We start from the raw sequence: 16,863 nt of genomic DNA on the forward strand, positions 1-16,863 counted from the left end.
TTTAAATGTTGAGTGTCTTTTTTTTTTTTTTTTTTACAGCCTGCAGCCTGAAAGCATGTGGTAGTAAGTAGAATAGCCTGTATAGTGTATCTGGAAAGTATTCAAAGTGCATTCATTTTTTCCTACTTAGTTATTATGAGGTGAGGACATTATGAGTATGTAAAAAAGTTTGCTTGAAGATTTGGTAAATTTATTAAAAATAAAAAAACCTGAGAAATCACATCTACATAAGTAAATCACAGCCTTTGCTCAATACTTTGTCGATGCACGTTTCACAGTGATTAAAGCCTCAAATTTCTTGAATATGATGCCACAAGCTTGGAACACCTATCCTTGGCCATTTTGGCCAATTAGTCACACATTATTTAATTTCCTATTTCAGCAGTTAGTGCTGAACCCTGCCATTTGTCAGTAAAGAGAACTGATATATTTATGTTTGCTATAGAAAGAAAAAAAGCACAGTTTGTTAAGGAATTGTTGAACATTTTGACAGCTTTGGGATAGTTTGATTCTGGAATTTATTTTCTTTTTATATTTGTAGTGTTTGAGTTGGACCATAACCTTCAGAATTTAGTACATTTGTGGCCAACTGTGCTTAAAAATGATTATGTACATAGTTTGTACATGTATACTGCCAAAAAATGAATAAAAACTAGTGCTGTATTGGATTTATGACTAGTCTTTTTTAAATCAAGTAATTAAGAGTAACTGAGTAACTTTCACAAAAAGTAAATTTTTACTCAAGTAGATTTTAAATGGGTACTTTTACTTGAGAAGAAAAAGTAAAGATACTTTTTCTTAATAAAATTTTTTCAGTACTTTTTCCACCTCTGCACATGACAAGCCCGTAGAATGGGGAGAAAACACTGTAGCGCCACCCACACCACAAACAATTCCATATAATTCAAATGTTCAACAGCACATAGTACTGAAACTCGTAGAATAGTAGAATAGGAGAGAAGAGGATTGCCATGGTCCTCTGCGGCATGCACTTGCTAAATGTCACACACTGTTCAAGCGTCACTCGTCTGAGCTCACACAACACCGGCCAGGACAGTGTGGAAAATTCCGAAGCAGATCAGGAATGCCTCATGGCAAGCATTCTTGCGGTAGGAGAAGCCACAGCCCTGAGGTCAGGAATGAACAGTGGACTTCCATTTCACTTCAGCTTCACTTCCCCAAAATCAGCACTTCACAGAAAAAACTACTCACCAAAAGAGGCGGTTTACTATCAAACCTTTGGATCAAGTTGCTGAAACAGGTACAATTCTGGCAGCTTGATTTAAGGTGTCTTCAGCTGGGTACACATGGGCATGGCTATCACATACTTCCTGTGTTGTACTGAATGATTTAAATAAAAGGGAACCTCAAGTTCTCCAATGAAAAAAGCATTTATTCTTGGACTAAGCTTAATCCATGATCCATCTCTTACCTGCCAGAGCCAGTAGTGTGATTACAACAACATTCCCTACACCCCTGAGGACCTTCTGGGCAGTGGCAGCCAGGAAAGCTGCAGTACGAGCAGTGGCACTATCTTCTTCTTCGTCCTCTTCCTCATCCTCTTCCCCCTCTTTTGCCAACCTAGGGGCCTGGTCTTGTTCCTCACGAACCCCAGGTGCAGCATCTTCGTCCTCTGTGCCTGACTCGAGCTCCTGTTGACAGTTTAAACTCCATTAGATCTGTGTTGAGCACACATTACCCTTCACAAATCATCAATCAGAAATAAACACTCATAAGCTGTGTACAGGAACATGCCATATACTAGGCCATTAGCACCCAAAATAATGCAATAAAAGGCAGAAGGAAAAAAAAAAAAAAAAGGCCCACCATAAGTCTAGAAACATTAATACGCACATTCATAAGAGTTCAAAATCAAAATCCAGAACCAGAATCACTATAACACCTATAACTAACTAACTCACTATAACTAACTAGACAGCCAATTAAGGGACTGAATAAGTAAAGGGCATTCACTTGTGTGTCTGAGCATGCTATACCTAAACACACTAATCAAATCAAGCAGACATACAAACTCACATAACAACCAGTTGAATTTTGTGGGATCAGGAACTGGTCATTAACTCTTCTGTTTACAGAAAAGCAAAACAGGTGTCTACTGATGCAAAGAAAATCCAAACCTGCCTCTACAGAGTAGATTAATGTCCATGCATACCCACAGTTAATGCTGCAGGACAGATGTGTTGGTAACCTCTGAGAAACAGTGATTTCACTGGGTGTGGAGGAAATTATTTGTCATCGCATAGGACTGTGATTGCCCAAAACAATGAAAGAAAGTGTGTATTCAAGGAAACAGAAGTGTGAGTGTGTGCACAGTCACATTTCCTGTATGACAGAGGCAGACACTTTCTGCTTCCTGTTGTTACCTTTTTTCATATATCCACCAGCAGAATTATAATGTGTGAAACATACTTCCTACTGCTGCAGGTAAGCTTCACCAGGGTTCTGCAACCTTTAACACTCAAACCTTAACACTCTGGGGTTGCACATATATGCATTTGTGACGCATATTTTAAATGCCAAAAAATTAAACACATTGCATTTTAACGTTACAAGATCACAACAACCTTCAAATATTCAAACTACAAAAAAAAAACCAAAAAAAAAAAACACTTAAGTTACTATTTACAAGTTTATGAAACAGGTGTGCCTGTGCCAATCTGTGCGTGGTACACATGTGTAAATCAATTACAGGGCAGAGAACACTTTTTCTAGAATTTCTATGGCACAGAAAGCACAAAATGAATAAAGACTTAACTTGAAATGTGGTATAAAAAGGTAAATAACTGAGAGCTAAGAATCATAAAAAATTTGTAAAAATACAATAAAACTTAATTACATGACTCCTTCATGAAACAGACAAATGAAAAACAGCAAATGTTACATTTTATTCAAACAGACAATTCAACACCAATCACCAGTGGCCTTTAGGCATTGGTTACACATGGCAAATCTTGAGCCATGCGGTCTCACAGAGCTAGAAAACAGTGTAATATCATTTCATTGTACTAGAAATTAAATTAATCTCATAATTGAAATTAATCTCATAATTTCTGCATCATGATGCAGGTGGGTATGATTCTACATCGATGCAGTGCAAAACATTAACAAGCAACGCCATTAGGAAATAATCGTTTGTTTTCTGGAGGTGGCATAAAAATTCTGGCTAAAAAGTAGTGACAGTGGCTGCCTGATCTGAGTGCAGTACTGCTCCGAGTAGAAGTTTGGCCTCGTCCACATGAACGTTCAAAATAAATGAATTCAATTAAATTGCCATTTCACTGGTGTTCACTTGATGCTGTTTATTTAGTTGAAAATTGACAGAAAGAAAACATTGCATGCAGCCAACCGAATATTGGTAGTGAATGCCTGTGTGAATGATTTTGAGCACAACAATTACCAGCATTTATTTTGCCACAATGTTCAGAAAACATTGTGAACAAGGCTTTACATGTCATTTCACTGGTTTATTTGAAAACATTGTCAAGCTATGTAGAAGAATTGATGGCATGAATCGTGATACATCATAATCAAGGTATTGGTAATTGTAATTGAACTGAATCATGAGACCAGTGAAGTAAATCAATTAAACAATCATTTTTTAATCAATTATCCTGGATGTGTAAAAATTATTTGACTGCTGTACCCAATTACACACGAGGTACTCATGAGTGAAATGGCCTAGCAGTTAATAAAGTGGTGGCCTAGCTGTTGGTGGCCTAGCGGTTAAGGAAGTGGCCCTGTAATTAAAAGGTTGCCGGTCCGCCGATGTGCCACTGAGCAAAGCACCGTCCCCACACACTGCTCCCCGGGCGCCTGTCATGGCTGCCCACTGCTCACTCAGGGTGATGGGTTAAATGCAGAGGACAAATTTCACTGTGTGCTGTGCATGTGACAATCACTTCACTTTAGAAACATAATGACATAAAATATGTAAAAATAATGGTTGTCCATAGTTCATTAATCATATATAACCCATAACAAACAAACAAATCCTGGTTGCTTAACATACATTAAGACTATGATGTAATTAATTCTCTCACACAGAGAATTATAGGACAGGGTTGCAGTATATAAATCCCTGGACAGTATATAAAAGAAATTACATTAATTACATTGAAAGTGAAAGTTTTCAGTTGTCACTCAGTGCATACAGTGAAATGTGGTATCCTCATTTAACCCATCCCCTGAAGAAGCAATGGGCAGCGGGGACAGTATTTGCTCAGTGGCACCTCTGTGGCCCCTTGGCGGTTCAGGATTTGAACTGGGAACCTTCCAATTACGGGTCCACTTCCTTACCCGCTAGGCCACCACTGCCCAGTTATTAAAAGATCATAAAAAAGGAAATTATGATAATAATAATAACAACAACATCATGTGCTTGTGAAAAGTTCCTCCATTCTTGGCTCATTTTCACGTGGACAGAGGGAATACAGAATCTATTTTTCTTCCTCTGATACAAAATGAAAGGGCAGTCTCTATTTGTTGACACAGTTGCCCTGACAATATGAAAAAAGCAGTGTGGTGGGCAGGGCAGCTACAAAGAAATACAGATTAGGCTAAAGTGGGGAAAAAAGTACAGTAAAGTAGTCCAGTATCAGTAGAGAACAGAATACACACAAACACACACCCACCCACACACACACACGCACACACACACCCACACACAAACCAGTCTCTATCCCCAACTTACTCTGCAGAAGAAAACATCACTACTGTATCAGCAACACACAACTTTGGCACTACAATACACACCAATAACACAGCAATACACCACTCGAACACTGCACAACTTACAATGTTCCAGAACCTCTGACTGCAGTAAGTATCTGTAAAATTTAGCCCATGGATATGTTTATTAATTCAAGACTCTTGACAAAAAAAAGCTTGAATAACACAGCCTGATTGTGACCACCAAGCATCTGAATATGAGATCCTGCATTAATTCCCCACCAGCAGTACACTTTTACACCTTAATCTTAAAGAGCTGGTAAACATATTACTAATATTCCAGAAAATACCCAACATTCATTCCCCTGATGAAAAAAACAAGGAAGTTAATTTGCAGAGTAGAGGTGCTAGTAAAGTTTACTGTACATTTTCTCAAGTTTACTGCTAGTGCTTCTCAATGCCTACACATGCATGATGTAGGTCACAGACAGTTCAAAGACAGGTCAAAGAACACATTTTGAAGAATAGGTAGACTACGGTACTAATTTATTCTAGGCATTTCACTTTTTTTCAATTTATTCATTCACTTCATATTTTACTCATTTACTATACAGGGAACTCTCCCATCAGGCTTGAATCAAATTTCATTCACTCAATATTTAGAGTTTCTCCTTAATTCTCTGTAAATGCAGAAAATAAAAGAATTGGCTCATGCTGCTGCATGAGTGTCATTCAGTGTTGGTTGCTGGGCCAGCTGCTATTTGATGTGGCTCACCTTTCACTGATTAGCCTTAATAGAGAACATCAATCACAGCATAATACCTCTACATTTTATCATAATAATACTTAGGCTTGTGTTATGCAACAGGGTGAGTCTGATGGAAAATATTCAGACCTGGAGAATGTCTGAGCTCTTGCCATGAGGAGGGACCAGATTGGTTCTACCAGCCAGGCGGTTGCAGGTGATCAGGGTTACCAGGGAGATGAGGAACATGCCAAGGTCAGGGGAAAGGAGCCACACCCAGCTCCACACATCATCCAGGGGAAGTCTAAGAGACAGACAGTAATAGAGGTCAAATGTTCTTTCTAAATATACAGCTTCTTAAACCAGACAGGAATTGCTTCATATAACATTTGTGGTGATGCTGCTGCCAAACAGCACGTTGCACAACTGTAACCACTGCATGGCCTGTATGTGCAATCAGTCTGGAATGCTGGGTCATAATCTGGGGCCTGCTCATGAAAGGTAACTCCGGGGCAGTGTTTTCTAATGTCACATCAAGTGTGTCTTCAGTATTTACAGAAGGAGTGACTGCACGTCAGAGAAGAGGAACTAAGCAACAGATACTCGGCTAGTGTGTGAATGTTTCTTTTTTGATGTGTAGGAACCGCAACATAAATTCTGGTCATGTGACATTGAAATCTATCATGTAATATTGTTGATGAATATATGGTTTACAAAATAAAAACGATACTAAATGTTTCCTTGGCCAAAACAAAACAAGGCGTTATTCGTCTTGTTTAATCACATTATTATTTAAAAAAAATAATAAAAGAGTATGATGTGACTAAGACTAAGGTTATCAGTGCTTTAATTCAAATACTATGATGGGTAAACCAAAGAATGTGACATTAGTGAACATGTATCATATTAATAAATAAACAAATAAATAAATAAAATTACCTGAATACCCCGACATGTCTCACTAGTGTTTCCCATGTAGTGCCTACAAAAAACATAAATCAGAACAGAATTCACGTTTATCCTAATTCATCATTGTAAAAAGCCACAAAACATGATACAAGTCTAGTTTGGAAATGCAGCCATCATCGTCTGCTCATCTCAGCCATCAGGGCTTCTTTCTGCTTCTTTAACACTAGTTTTAACTAGGTGAATGGGTGTTACTCACAGTTGTGTCCGAGAGCTTCGTCCAGCCTAGGGATGGTGTACAGGCACACCTGGAAACTGATGTGAGCCACGAGAAACAGCAGACTGGTGCAAAAGAGGGCCTTGATGTAGCGGCCAGTGTGACCTACACACACAGACAGATGGAGAGAGAAAACACTTCTATTACAAAACAGTCATGTTACACTAGTCAAATAAAATCAAACAAAAAACTAAGTAAACCACACAAAGTGAAAGCAGGAAAGCAAGACAAATATAAACTCACAATACATGAAGCATTCAAAATCATTGTTATCATTAAGTGTACACAAATCCCCTTGCACCCCCAAAATGTGAAAGTGAAGTGATTGTCACACGTGATACACAGCAGCACATCACACGGTGCACACAGTGAAATTTGTCCTCTGCATTTAACCCATCACCCTGAGTGAGCAGTGGGCATGTCAGGCGCCCGGGGAGCAGTGTGTGGGGACGGTGCTTTGTTCAGTGGCACCTCAGTGGTACCTTGGCAGATCGGGATTCGAACCAGCAACCTTCTGATTACGGGGCCGCTTCCTTAACCACAAGGCCACCACTGCCCCAATGTCCATAAACACAATCAGTTTCTCCACCAATTTCTAGTAGGCATACTCTGCGTGCAGATGTGCCACCTCTGTTGTGCTCTGGCCAATCCTTTTAATTTTTCCAAATTGACATCCAACCCCACGCTAAGATTAAGGTGCACGACATGTCTGTTTGTAGCAATGACCCCATGTTCAATCCGCCACTGGAGGCCTCCTATTTGTTTGTCAATTGGACGCTTGTACAGGGTCCACAAACAGCCAGCTAAAAAAAAAATCCAACCATCTGGATGAAAAATAGGGCTTGTGCCCCTGATACCTTCACACATGCAAAGTTGTAAAGTATTAAAAATAGTTGGTTTTATTTATTTTTGTTTAATGTTGGGAACAGGTGAAGAATGGAAAGGTCCATGATTGACCTTTCTGGGATGTCTGTCGGACAAACATTTAGCCACGATTTTAAAAAGTCAGATGTCAGTAGGGTCACAGGTCTCCAATTCTTTAAGAAACCCAAGTCACCTTTCTTAAGCAACAATAATACTAATATCCGAGAGAGAGAGAGAGAGAGAGAGAGAGAGAGAGAGAGAGAGACACAAGGACCTTTCACCTATTTTGTTTTTGTTTAACAGGTTGTTTAACAGAATAGACAAGACTATGATGCTGGCAATTATGATTTATACAGTATATTGGTGGGTGTTTATATCATTATAATAGGTAGGTAATATATAAAAAGTTAATAAAATGGTGTCAACAAGCAGTGATCTTTGTTGTCAATAATCTTTGTTGTTTAGGTCACAATTTGTAGAAGCTCTTAAAAAGGATATTTCAGAGAGGAGACAGCTAAGAAAAAAGTGAAAAAAGAAGAAAAAGTGAAGTGATTGTCACCTGTGATACACAGCAGCACAGCACACGGTCCACAGTGAAATTTGTCCTCTGCATTTAACCCATCACCCTGAGTGAGCAGTGGGCAGCCATGACAGGCGCCCGGGGAGCAGTGTGTGGTGACGGTGCTTTGCTCAGTGGCACCTCTGTGGTACCTTGGCGGATCAGGATTCGAACCGGCAACCTTCTGATTACGGGGCTGCTTCCTTAACCGCTAGGTCACCACTGCCCCAAAGAAGTATCCCGTGTGAGGCATCACTGAGCACATTCTGAAATCACCATAAGATAATAATCATATTTAATTTGGCCATAATATGAACCCCTGCTAACCTGCCTCCACTTCCTCCATGGTGAGTGTAACCTGTTCCCAACTTTAAACAAAAATGAATAAAAAACAACACTTCTTAATGGGGTGGTAGTAGCCTAGTGGGTAACACACTCGCCTATGAACCAGAAGACCCGGGTTCAAATCCCGCTTACTACCATTGTGTCCCTGAGCAAGACACTTAACCCTAAATTGCTCCAGGGGGACTGTCCCTGTAACTAATGATTGTAAGTCGCTCTGGATAAGGGCGTCTGATAAATGCTGTAAATGTAAATGTAATGCTTTACAACTGGGCTGGCCATTTAGCAATGTGATTTTTATGACAATCACATTGTCATAAACTGGCGATCCAGTACTGATATCAGAATAGATCTTAAAACCAACACTGAATATAAAAATCTGACTGCACAAGCAGTAAACAATAATATGCCATTCAAAAATACTGGCACATTATTAGACTATTCTTTACAGTGGAGACCAGACCAACTCGACATGTCTGTCAGCCCAAAAGTGGAATCCATCTCGGTGCTGAAGAGTGGACATCAAAGATTGTATTGACCTTGTTAATTTGACAAATAAACAAAAGGTCAATTATTAGTTAATAATTTGATTACTAGCAGTAAATGATCTTTGACCCTGTGGCTCTAAAATCAACTCACCTTACTTTTACCTGATTAAAGCCATGGAGATGGCCATAAAACATCACATCATCAGAACCACCAAATCCCAGAAAAACCTGCTTTAATTTGCATATTGCCAGACAGAGGTGTTGTTGATGCAAATCATTCATCATAGACACCATGCACAAGCATCTGGAGCAGCCTAACTCTTCAGTCAGACTATTATTTGCTGACTTCTCAACTTTCATCTGGACAACCAGATCATCCTGTGGATATTGGACTATAACATTGACATCTCTGACCACCTGCTCTTCTCCTTATACACAGTGCCAGATAGCCCAACGGTCACCCAGACCGTTACACATATGACACAGTCTCCTGTCAGTATATTCACACAGCCATGGTCTGGTTCTGCAGGAGTTTGTGGATTGTGTGACACTGCATGTCTTGAATTGAAAGTCAGCAAAACCAAGGAGATAGAATGACCTTCATCAATAAGCAGAGGGACCTGTTGGCAGCAGTTCCCACCTTCATCCATGGAAAGTCAGTGGAGCTAATTGAGGAGTATAAATACCTGTGCACCATCTTCAACCACCTGCTGAAATTCTCCTCAGAGGAGATTCTCGGGAGGTATCATCAGTGGCAATACCTCATTAGGAAGCTCAATTCCTTTGGAAAGACATTTTACTGACCCTTCATAGAGAGTGTCATATGATTCACCATAATCTGGTGGTTCCATTCAACCATCCTGCAGCACACAAACCAGCCACAGAGCACTGTCAGCGTGTGCCATATTATTTGACTGCCTATAAGATCCTAATCACACATCTGTGACCAGCAGACACACAGGCTGGCACTCAAGATTATTAGACCACCCACCGGTTGAATTCTTCCCTCTGAGTGGTTCACCACCAAACGCCAGCTCTGATGCCCCTGCTGCAGTACATAGAAGAGAAAGGTCACCTTTGTTCCTAAAGCTGTCCTTCTTTTGAACCCCTGACACCCCCCAAATCAAGCATCATCACATCACACACTCCCACAGACCCAACATCCCAAAGCTACTCAGATTTGAGTAATTTCTCATTCAGTTATTGTGTGTCATCTTTTGTGTCAAATTTTTACAAACTGATATGTGTGTGCTGCTTCACTGTGCCTTTTAAATTACCTTCAATGACAAATAAAGTTCTTTGAATTGAAATGAACTCATCTGAGGTAACCTGGACATAAAGAGGCATGGCACAATAGAAGTTACAGGAACAAACAGTTTCCAATTTATTAACACAGGTAAATTACTATTGTAGATATATGGAAATATTTTATGTAGAAGCCTCCTCAGATAAGCAGTGGGAAAGCAGAGGAGCAGAGCCCAGAAGCTAAGAGAAAACTACCCCCAGAATTAGGTCTGAATACCTCCTTTATACTGGATATTTGGCTCCCAAAAAGGCTACCACAAACTACAGACTAATCAGATTGTCCTTTCATGTTTCTGCCTTGTCCAGAGAGAATCCTTGATACAGGAATACATGGTCATCCACAGCACACAAGACATCCCTGTCATTGCACCTCAGGCCATTTTCTGGCATTTTGGCACCCTGGTGATACTTCTTGTTTGTTTGAGGCAGGCCACAGCATGGAAATAAAGTGTCTTAATTAACAAATAAAAAGTCATGGACCTGGAATTAAGGTTGAGCGAAAAAAAATAGAATCATTATATATTTGACAAATATTGTGAGTGCAATTTTAATAATACACTATATTACACTATATTATATGTATTCAAAGAATAGTGTAGCATAATGTACATTGAAATAGGAACTGTGCTGTATTAAGTAGGCATGGCTTTTACATGGGAAACATCTGAATGGTGAACATGACTGTCTAGCACACTCTGAATCTGTACCAATTGCCCAATCGGTTCCGCTCATGCATATGCATACGCAAGTGGAGAGCCATATGTCTACCATGCTCATTCATGATTTATGGCACAATCCCTCCACTTAGAGAAATTATTTCGCGCACACAAACCTTCCCATGGAATAAAGTGTTAAAGATTCAGATTAAGTGTTAAGATTCAGTTCATTGATTTCATTTTAGATGGTTTACTATGTCTCTGTACACCATTGACGTACAACTGATGTAATTTCCTGGAATTACAGCAGTCGCTGTTTTCATGAAGCTTCAGAGGACATGCTTTTAATAGTGATGTGAAAAATAATCATTTGTTCAAATATAAAGTAGTGTTCCTTCTCCATGATATTTGATGAAGCTGAGTGGGTATAGTCTGAAAATCAGGTGTGAAATGAAGCTACTGAGCCACTGAGCCACATACGCAGCTCCCCAAGCCTAGAAACTGAAGCCTCCTATGTAATTAGGCTTAAATTTCAGCCTGAAGCTGAAGTACTCCTATCCTATTTTAAGTCTCAGTTAGGAACAATTGTGTACATTGCTGTGCTATAATAAAATTGAAAGCGCTAGTAAAATAAAACAAACAAACAAAAAAAAAAACCTGACTAGAGACATATCTGGACAAGTTCTTAAGATGCAGCAAAGGACAGAGAAGGTCAAGGCCTCCTGTTCTCTCTTGATCATGAAACATGCAGCTCAGTATATTAGTATTACTGTGTATATTAGTGTACTATATACTTAGTAGGGGTGTTGAAATTAATCGTATAATTGATGCAGACGTTCATCAATTATAAATTGCATCAGATAACGATTGCATCGTATTTAACAAGTGCAAAACATAATCATATCATAATATGCCTGGTGATTTTACATTTACAGCATTTATCAGACGCTCTTAGAGCGACTTACAATCAGTAATTACAGGGACAACCCCCTGGAGCAATTTAGGCTTAAGTGTCTTGCTCAGGGACACAATGGCAGTAAGTGGGATTTGAACCTGGGTCATCTGGTTCATAGGCGAATGTCTTACCCACTAGGCTACTACTACCCTGACTGCGGTATTCTGGCAGTGGTATAAAATGTTTTCTTTAAAAAGTAGTGGAAGAAAAGCTGATCTTTCTTTGAGTGTCCAGAAATCCACAACACGAGATTATAGTCTTAATGGGAGTTTAGAAAACCTTTTTCGCGCTGAGCCCTGTGGTGAGTGCAGGGCGTTAAGTCTGAAAGCGGCTTTAAAATTTCCTCCAATGAGCATAAAAGCAGTCTATATTCAGTCCGTGCTCACCTGAACATCTGAACCAGGGTGTTTTTCTGCCATTTATGGCATCAGGAGCGTGGACTGAACACATACCGTTTATCTGCTCATTGTAGTAAATCAAGGCATCCACACAGTGTACAGTTCTCAATCGGTACTAGGGATGCTCATTTCGATTAATTTTTTAAACAGACAACTGCTATTCGTTATCCGAACATTAACCATTAACTGATCAGATTAGAATATTGTCATGGCCAACATACCACCTCCAGCCCATTGAAAATAGAACTGAGGAGTGTCTGATTAAATATGTGAACTTTTTTTCCAGTTTTATTTTAACATATGCGAACAACAACACAAAGAACATTTTAAAACCAAAATACAGGTAAATTCACTTATGTTCTTCTCCTACTTCTTTTTGCTAATCATGTCCTTCCAGAACATTCCTCTCATTCACTCCTCCTCGATTCAATATACACAGAACACGCAACACACATAACCTCGTCTTGCCACCCTGAGTACTTGTTCGGACTATGGAACCTGCAGCCCTCTCCACAGACTTCTACTTCTCTCATACCCCCCGCCCCACTGGCAGGGGAGGGGGCACAGGTTTGCTCATTTCCAAGGACTGGAAATTCACTCCCGTTTCTGCTATTCAAACAACCAGTTTTGAGTTCCATGCAGTAACTATTACACACCCAGTAAAAATGTCCATAGTTGCTGTATATCGTCCTCCAGGTCCGCTGGGGAACTTTGAAGAGGAACTAGACACAACTCTCTCCACCATTATAGATGAGGAACTGCCCCTTGTGCTACTAGGAGACTTCAACCTCGATCTCCTCAAGCCACAAACAACTGACTTCCAACACTTCATTTCTGCTTCCAACTTCACACTTCTCTGCACGCCCGCAACGCACAGAGCTGGAAAACAACTAGATCTCGTACTTAAACGCAAATGCTCCACAGCCAACACATCTGTCATTTCTCTACATCTATCCGATCACTCTTTTATTCACTTCAGACTATCCCCCCTGGCACGCACCACACCCACCTCACACTTAACACAATTTTGCCGTAATCTCCGCACCCTCTGCCCTACTCGACTGTCTTCTGCTATTTCCTCTGAGCTCTCCCCCCTAGACATCCTCTCTATTCAGGACCCTAACTGTGCAACAGACATCCTCTGCTCCACACTAACATCTTGCCTTGAGAGACTCTGCCCTCTAACCTCAAAACCAACACGTGCGACTCCACCCTCGCCGTGGATCTCTGATGAGGTTCGCCGCCACAGGACCCATCTTAGAGCAGCTGAAAGGCAGTGGAGGAAATCCAAGTGCCCGCTTCAACTTAATAAGTATCAATCTCTCCTGAAATCCTTCTCTGCTGCTGTCACTACAGCAAAGACCAGATACTTCCAGGACAAAGTAAGCAACTGCAATGACTCTCGAAAACTTTTCTCGACTTTCAACCGCCTCCTGAATCCCCCCCCCCGCCCTCCACTTCTCTCTCATCTGAAGACTATGCTACCTTCTTTACAGAGAAGGTGGCTGACATTAGCAAACAATTCTCACCGCCTAACCCCAGACCCTGTCCTGCTGTTACCTCTGAAACCAGGACACTGTCTTCCTTTACTCCCCTCTCTGAATCAGACATGTCTAAACTTCTCCAGTCTAGTCACCCCACCACCTGCTCCCTGGAGCCAATCCCCTCACACCTCCTTCAGTCCATACAGCCCACCATATTATCTGCTCTGACACACGTCTTAAACTCCTCACTCACAACAGGAACATTTCCCACTGCTTTCAAACAGGCTGTCATTGCTCCCCTGCTCAAAAAAACAACATTAAACCCGTCTCTATTGGATAGCTACCGCCCAGTCTCCAACCTTCCTTTTCTTTCAAAAATTCTTGAAAGAGCAGTCCTGGCTCAACTTTCCTCATTTCTCCACGAGCATGATCTTCTCAACCCTTTTCAGTCTGGTTTCAGGAAAGGGCATTCAACTGAAACCTCCCTCCTGGCAATGATGGATGACCTTCGTGCTGCAAGAGCTGCCCGCAGATCATCTGTCCTTGTCCTACTTGATCTATCTGCTGCCTTCGACACAGTTAACCATGAAATTCTTCTCACCACACTCTCTGATTTAGGAGTTACAGGAACCGTACTAGATTGGTTCACCTCATATCTTCATGACAGGTCCTTCAAGGTATCATGGGGAGGTGAGACATCTGTCCTCTCTAGGGTAACCACAGGGGTTCCACAAGGCTCTGTCCTTGGCCCCCTTCTATTCTCAATATACACTCGCTCACTTGGTCACATCATCCAATCACATGGCTTCTCCTATATCTCTTATGCTGATGACACCCAGTTCTATCCGTCATTCCCACCAGAAGATGCTACTATAGCAACAAAAATTTCGGCCTGCCTCTCAGACATATCGGCATGGATGTCCGAGCAACACCTCCAGCTCAACCTATCCAAAACCGAGATTCTGATCTTTCCGGGCAACAATTCCCCTCAGCAAAACCTTTCAATTCAAATTGGCTCGCTACTGTTAACACCCACGGCATCTGCAAAAAGCCTTGGAGTTTGGATAGATGACAAACTGAGTTTGAACCATCACGTTGCTGCGATCTCCAGATCCTGCAGGTTCACTCTCTACAACATTCGCAAGATTCGGTCTTTTCTCTCGCAACAGGCTACGCAGCTCCTCGTCCAGGCAATGGTCATCTCCAAACTCGACTATTGTAACTCTCTCCTGGCTGGAGCCTCTGCAGTCACCATAAAACCACTCCAGATGATCCAAAATATGGCAGCCCGTCTCATCTTCAATCAGCCAAAATACACCCATGTTACACCTCTTCTTACTTCCCTCCACTGGCTCCCGGTAGCTGCTCGCATTGAGTTCAAATCCTTGATGCTGCCTACAGGGCTGTAAATGGAACTGCACCCTCCTATATCAATACAATACTACCTAGCTACACTCCTGCACGCTCTCTCAGATCAGCAAACGAAAGGAGACTAAAAATTCCTTCTTCACGGAGTCTCCGATTCCAATCATCTCTGTTCTCCGTTGTTGTCCCTGGCTGGTGGAACAACCTGCCCTCCTCCACACGACTAGCCGAGACTATCACCACTTTTAAGAAGCAGGTGAAAACCCTCTTGTTCAAAAAATACACATGCACACATTGCACAAACAATACAAAAATGTATAAATACATTATATATTTTTTTCGTCTAGCACCTAACAATCTCTGAGCATGCTCTTCACTGACAAGTTTGAGCCTTATCAGGGCTCTTAGTTTGTAAACTCAATATTCTATAGAAATCGAACGAGAATTGCTGGTGTCTTCCTCTTGTAAGTCGCTTTGGATAAAAGCGTCTGCTAAATAAAGTAAAGTAAAGTAAAGTTAATATCAAGAACAGAATCTGGATTCACACATAGTCAAATTTTCACCTGCAGCATTTCTGACAAGAGACAAAAACAAATTAATATAAAAATTTTTTTAAAAAAATATAGGCCTGCACTAAATATTTTATTAAGATTACAAAATAAAAAACTTTAGCTGCAAGGTTCTCAGCTGTGTGTCTGCTTGTCGTACTCTGTGTTAGTAGGACTGAATTAACTTGCCAGTTCTCATCTATGTAGTGTTTTTGTTATATAGTTATTGTTATATAGCTTTCCGTTGTAAGTGCCGTCCAGCAGTCAGTCATAAGGGCCACAAACTTTGTGCAATTGAGTTTTGTTTTAAGCGATTTTTCCTCTCCTCAAACCAGGCTTCAATTCTATGGGTAACAGTAGGTCTTGATGGGATATCGTAACTAGGCTCAAAATAGCTCAGCCGCTCTCGAAAACGTTCACCACAGACAACGTGATGGGCATAATTTCCTTAACTATCATTGAGCAGATTCGCTGAGTTACCTCTTCAGATCGCTGTGCATCACATCTTCTCCCTGATAACACTGAGGGCAATGTTTGTTGGCAGTGGGCAATGGGGCAGTGGTGGCCTAGTGGTTAAGGAAGCGGCCCCGTAATCAGAAGGTTGCCTGTTCAAATCCCGATCTGCCAAGGTGCCACTGAGGTGCCACTGAGGTGCTCCCCGGGCGCCTGTCATGGCTGCCCACTGCTCACTCAGGGTGATGGGTTAAATGCAGAGGACAAATTTCACTGTGTGCTCCGTGTGCTGTGCTGCTGTGTATCACAAGTGACAATCACTTCACTTTCATTGCATAATGCTTTTGGATGTTTGCTTCTCAAGTGATATTGCATCGTACTTGTATTTTAATACCGCGTAGCATATTTTGCAAGTCACTTCGTCTGACTTTCTGTAGAAATGGTCCCACACAACACTCAAAATTAATTATTTCGGTTAACAGTTCAATATAAGCATGTCACGATGGCTGGACATGGCGAGGAAGAAGGACGCATACGTATGACGTCACGAGACAGGGGTTTAATACATGGTAGACAGGACAAGGTGAGCACTACACCAAACAATAACCCAACGCCGAACAGACACGAACAGGGTAGCTTTATACAATCATATACAATCACAGGTGAACATGATCAGGAAACATCAAGAAACATGCCAGACCGGATCATGACATCCCTAATTGGTACACAGTCTAAATATTCCCATCAGGGTCATGTGAAATGGGATGTTTAATCAGAATCAGAAAAAAATATGAATTTATTCATTATTAATTTGCCATTATTTATTAAT

At 40.9% G+C, this 16,863-nt stretch overlaps 1 protein-coding gene across 2 annotated transcripts in view; it reads right to left on the bottom strand.

The window, feature by feature from the left end:
• Nucleotides 1-16,863, bottom strand: part of piezo1 (piezo type mechanosensitive ion channel component 1 (Er blood group)) — a 68,797-nt gene that overhangs the window by 36,500 nt on the left and 15,434 nt on the right. For both annotated transcript variants that reach the window (XM_028956273.1, XM_028956272.1), the window contains exons 3-6: nucleotides 6,600-6,722; nucleotides 6,374-6,416; nucleotides 5,585-5,738; nucleotides 1,433-1,652 (exon numbers count right to left, since the gene is read on the bottom strand). In XM_028956273.1, coding sequence (XP_028812106.1) covers nucleotides 1,433-1,652; nucleotides 5,585-5,738; nucleotides 6,374-6,416; nucleotides 6,600-6,722 — 540 coding nt within the window. The remainder of the gene's footprint in view (nucleotides 1-1,432; nucleotides 1,653-5,584; nucleotides 5,739-6,373; nucleotides 6,417-6,599; nucleotides 6,723-16,863) is intronic.

This window comes from Denticeps clupeoides, chromosome 16 (assembly GCF_900700375.1).
Source record: "Denticeps clupeoides chromosome 16, fDenClu1.1, whole genome shotgun sequence".
Classification (NCBI taxonomy): Eukaryota; Metazoa; Chordata; class Actinopteri; order Clupeiformes; family Denticipitidae; genus Denticeps; species Denticeps clupeoides.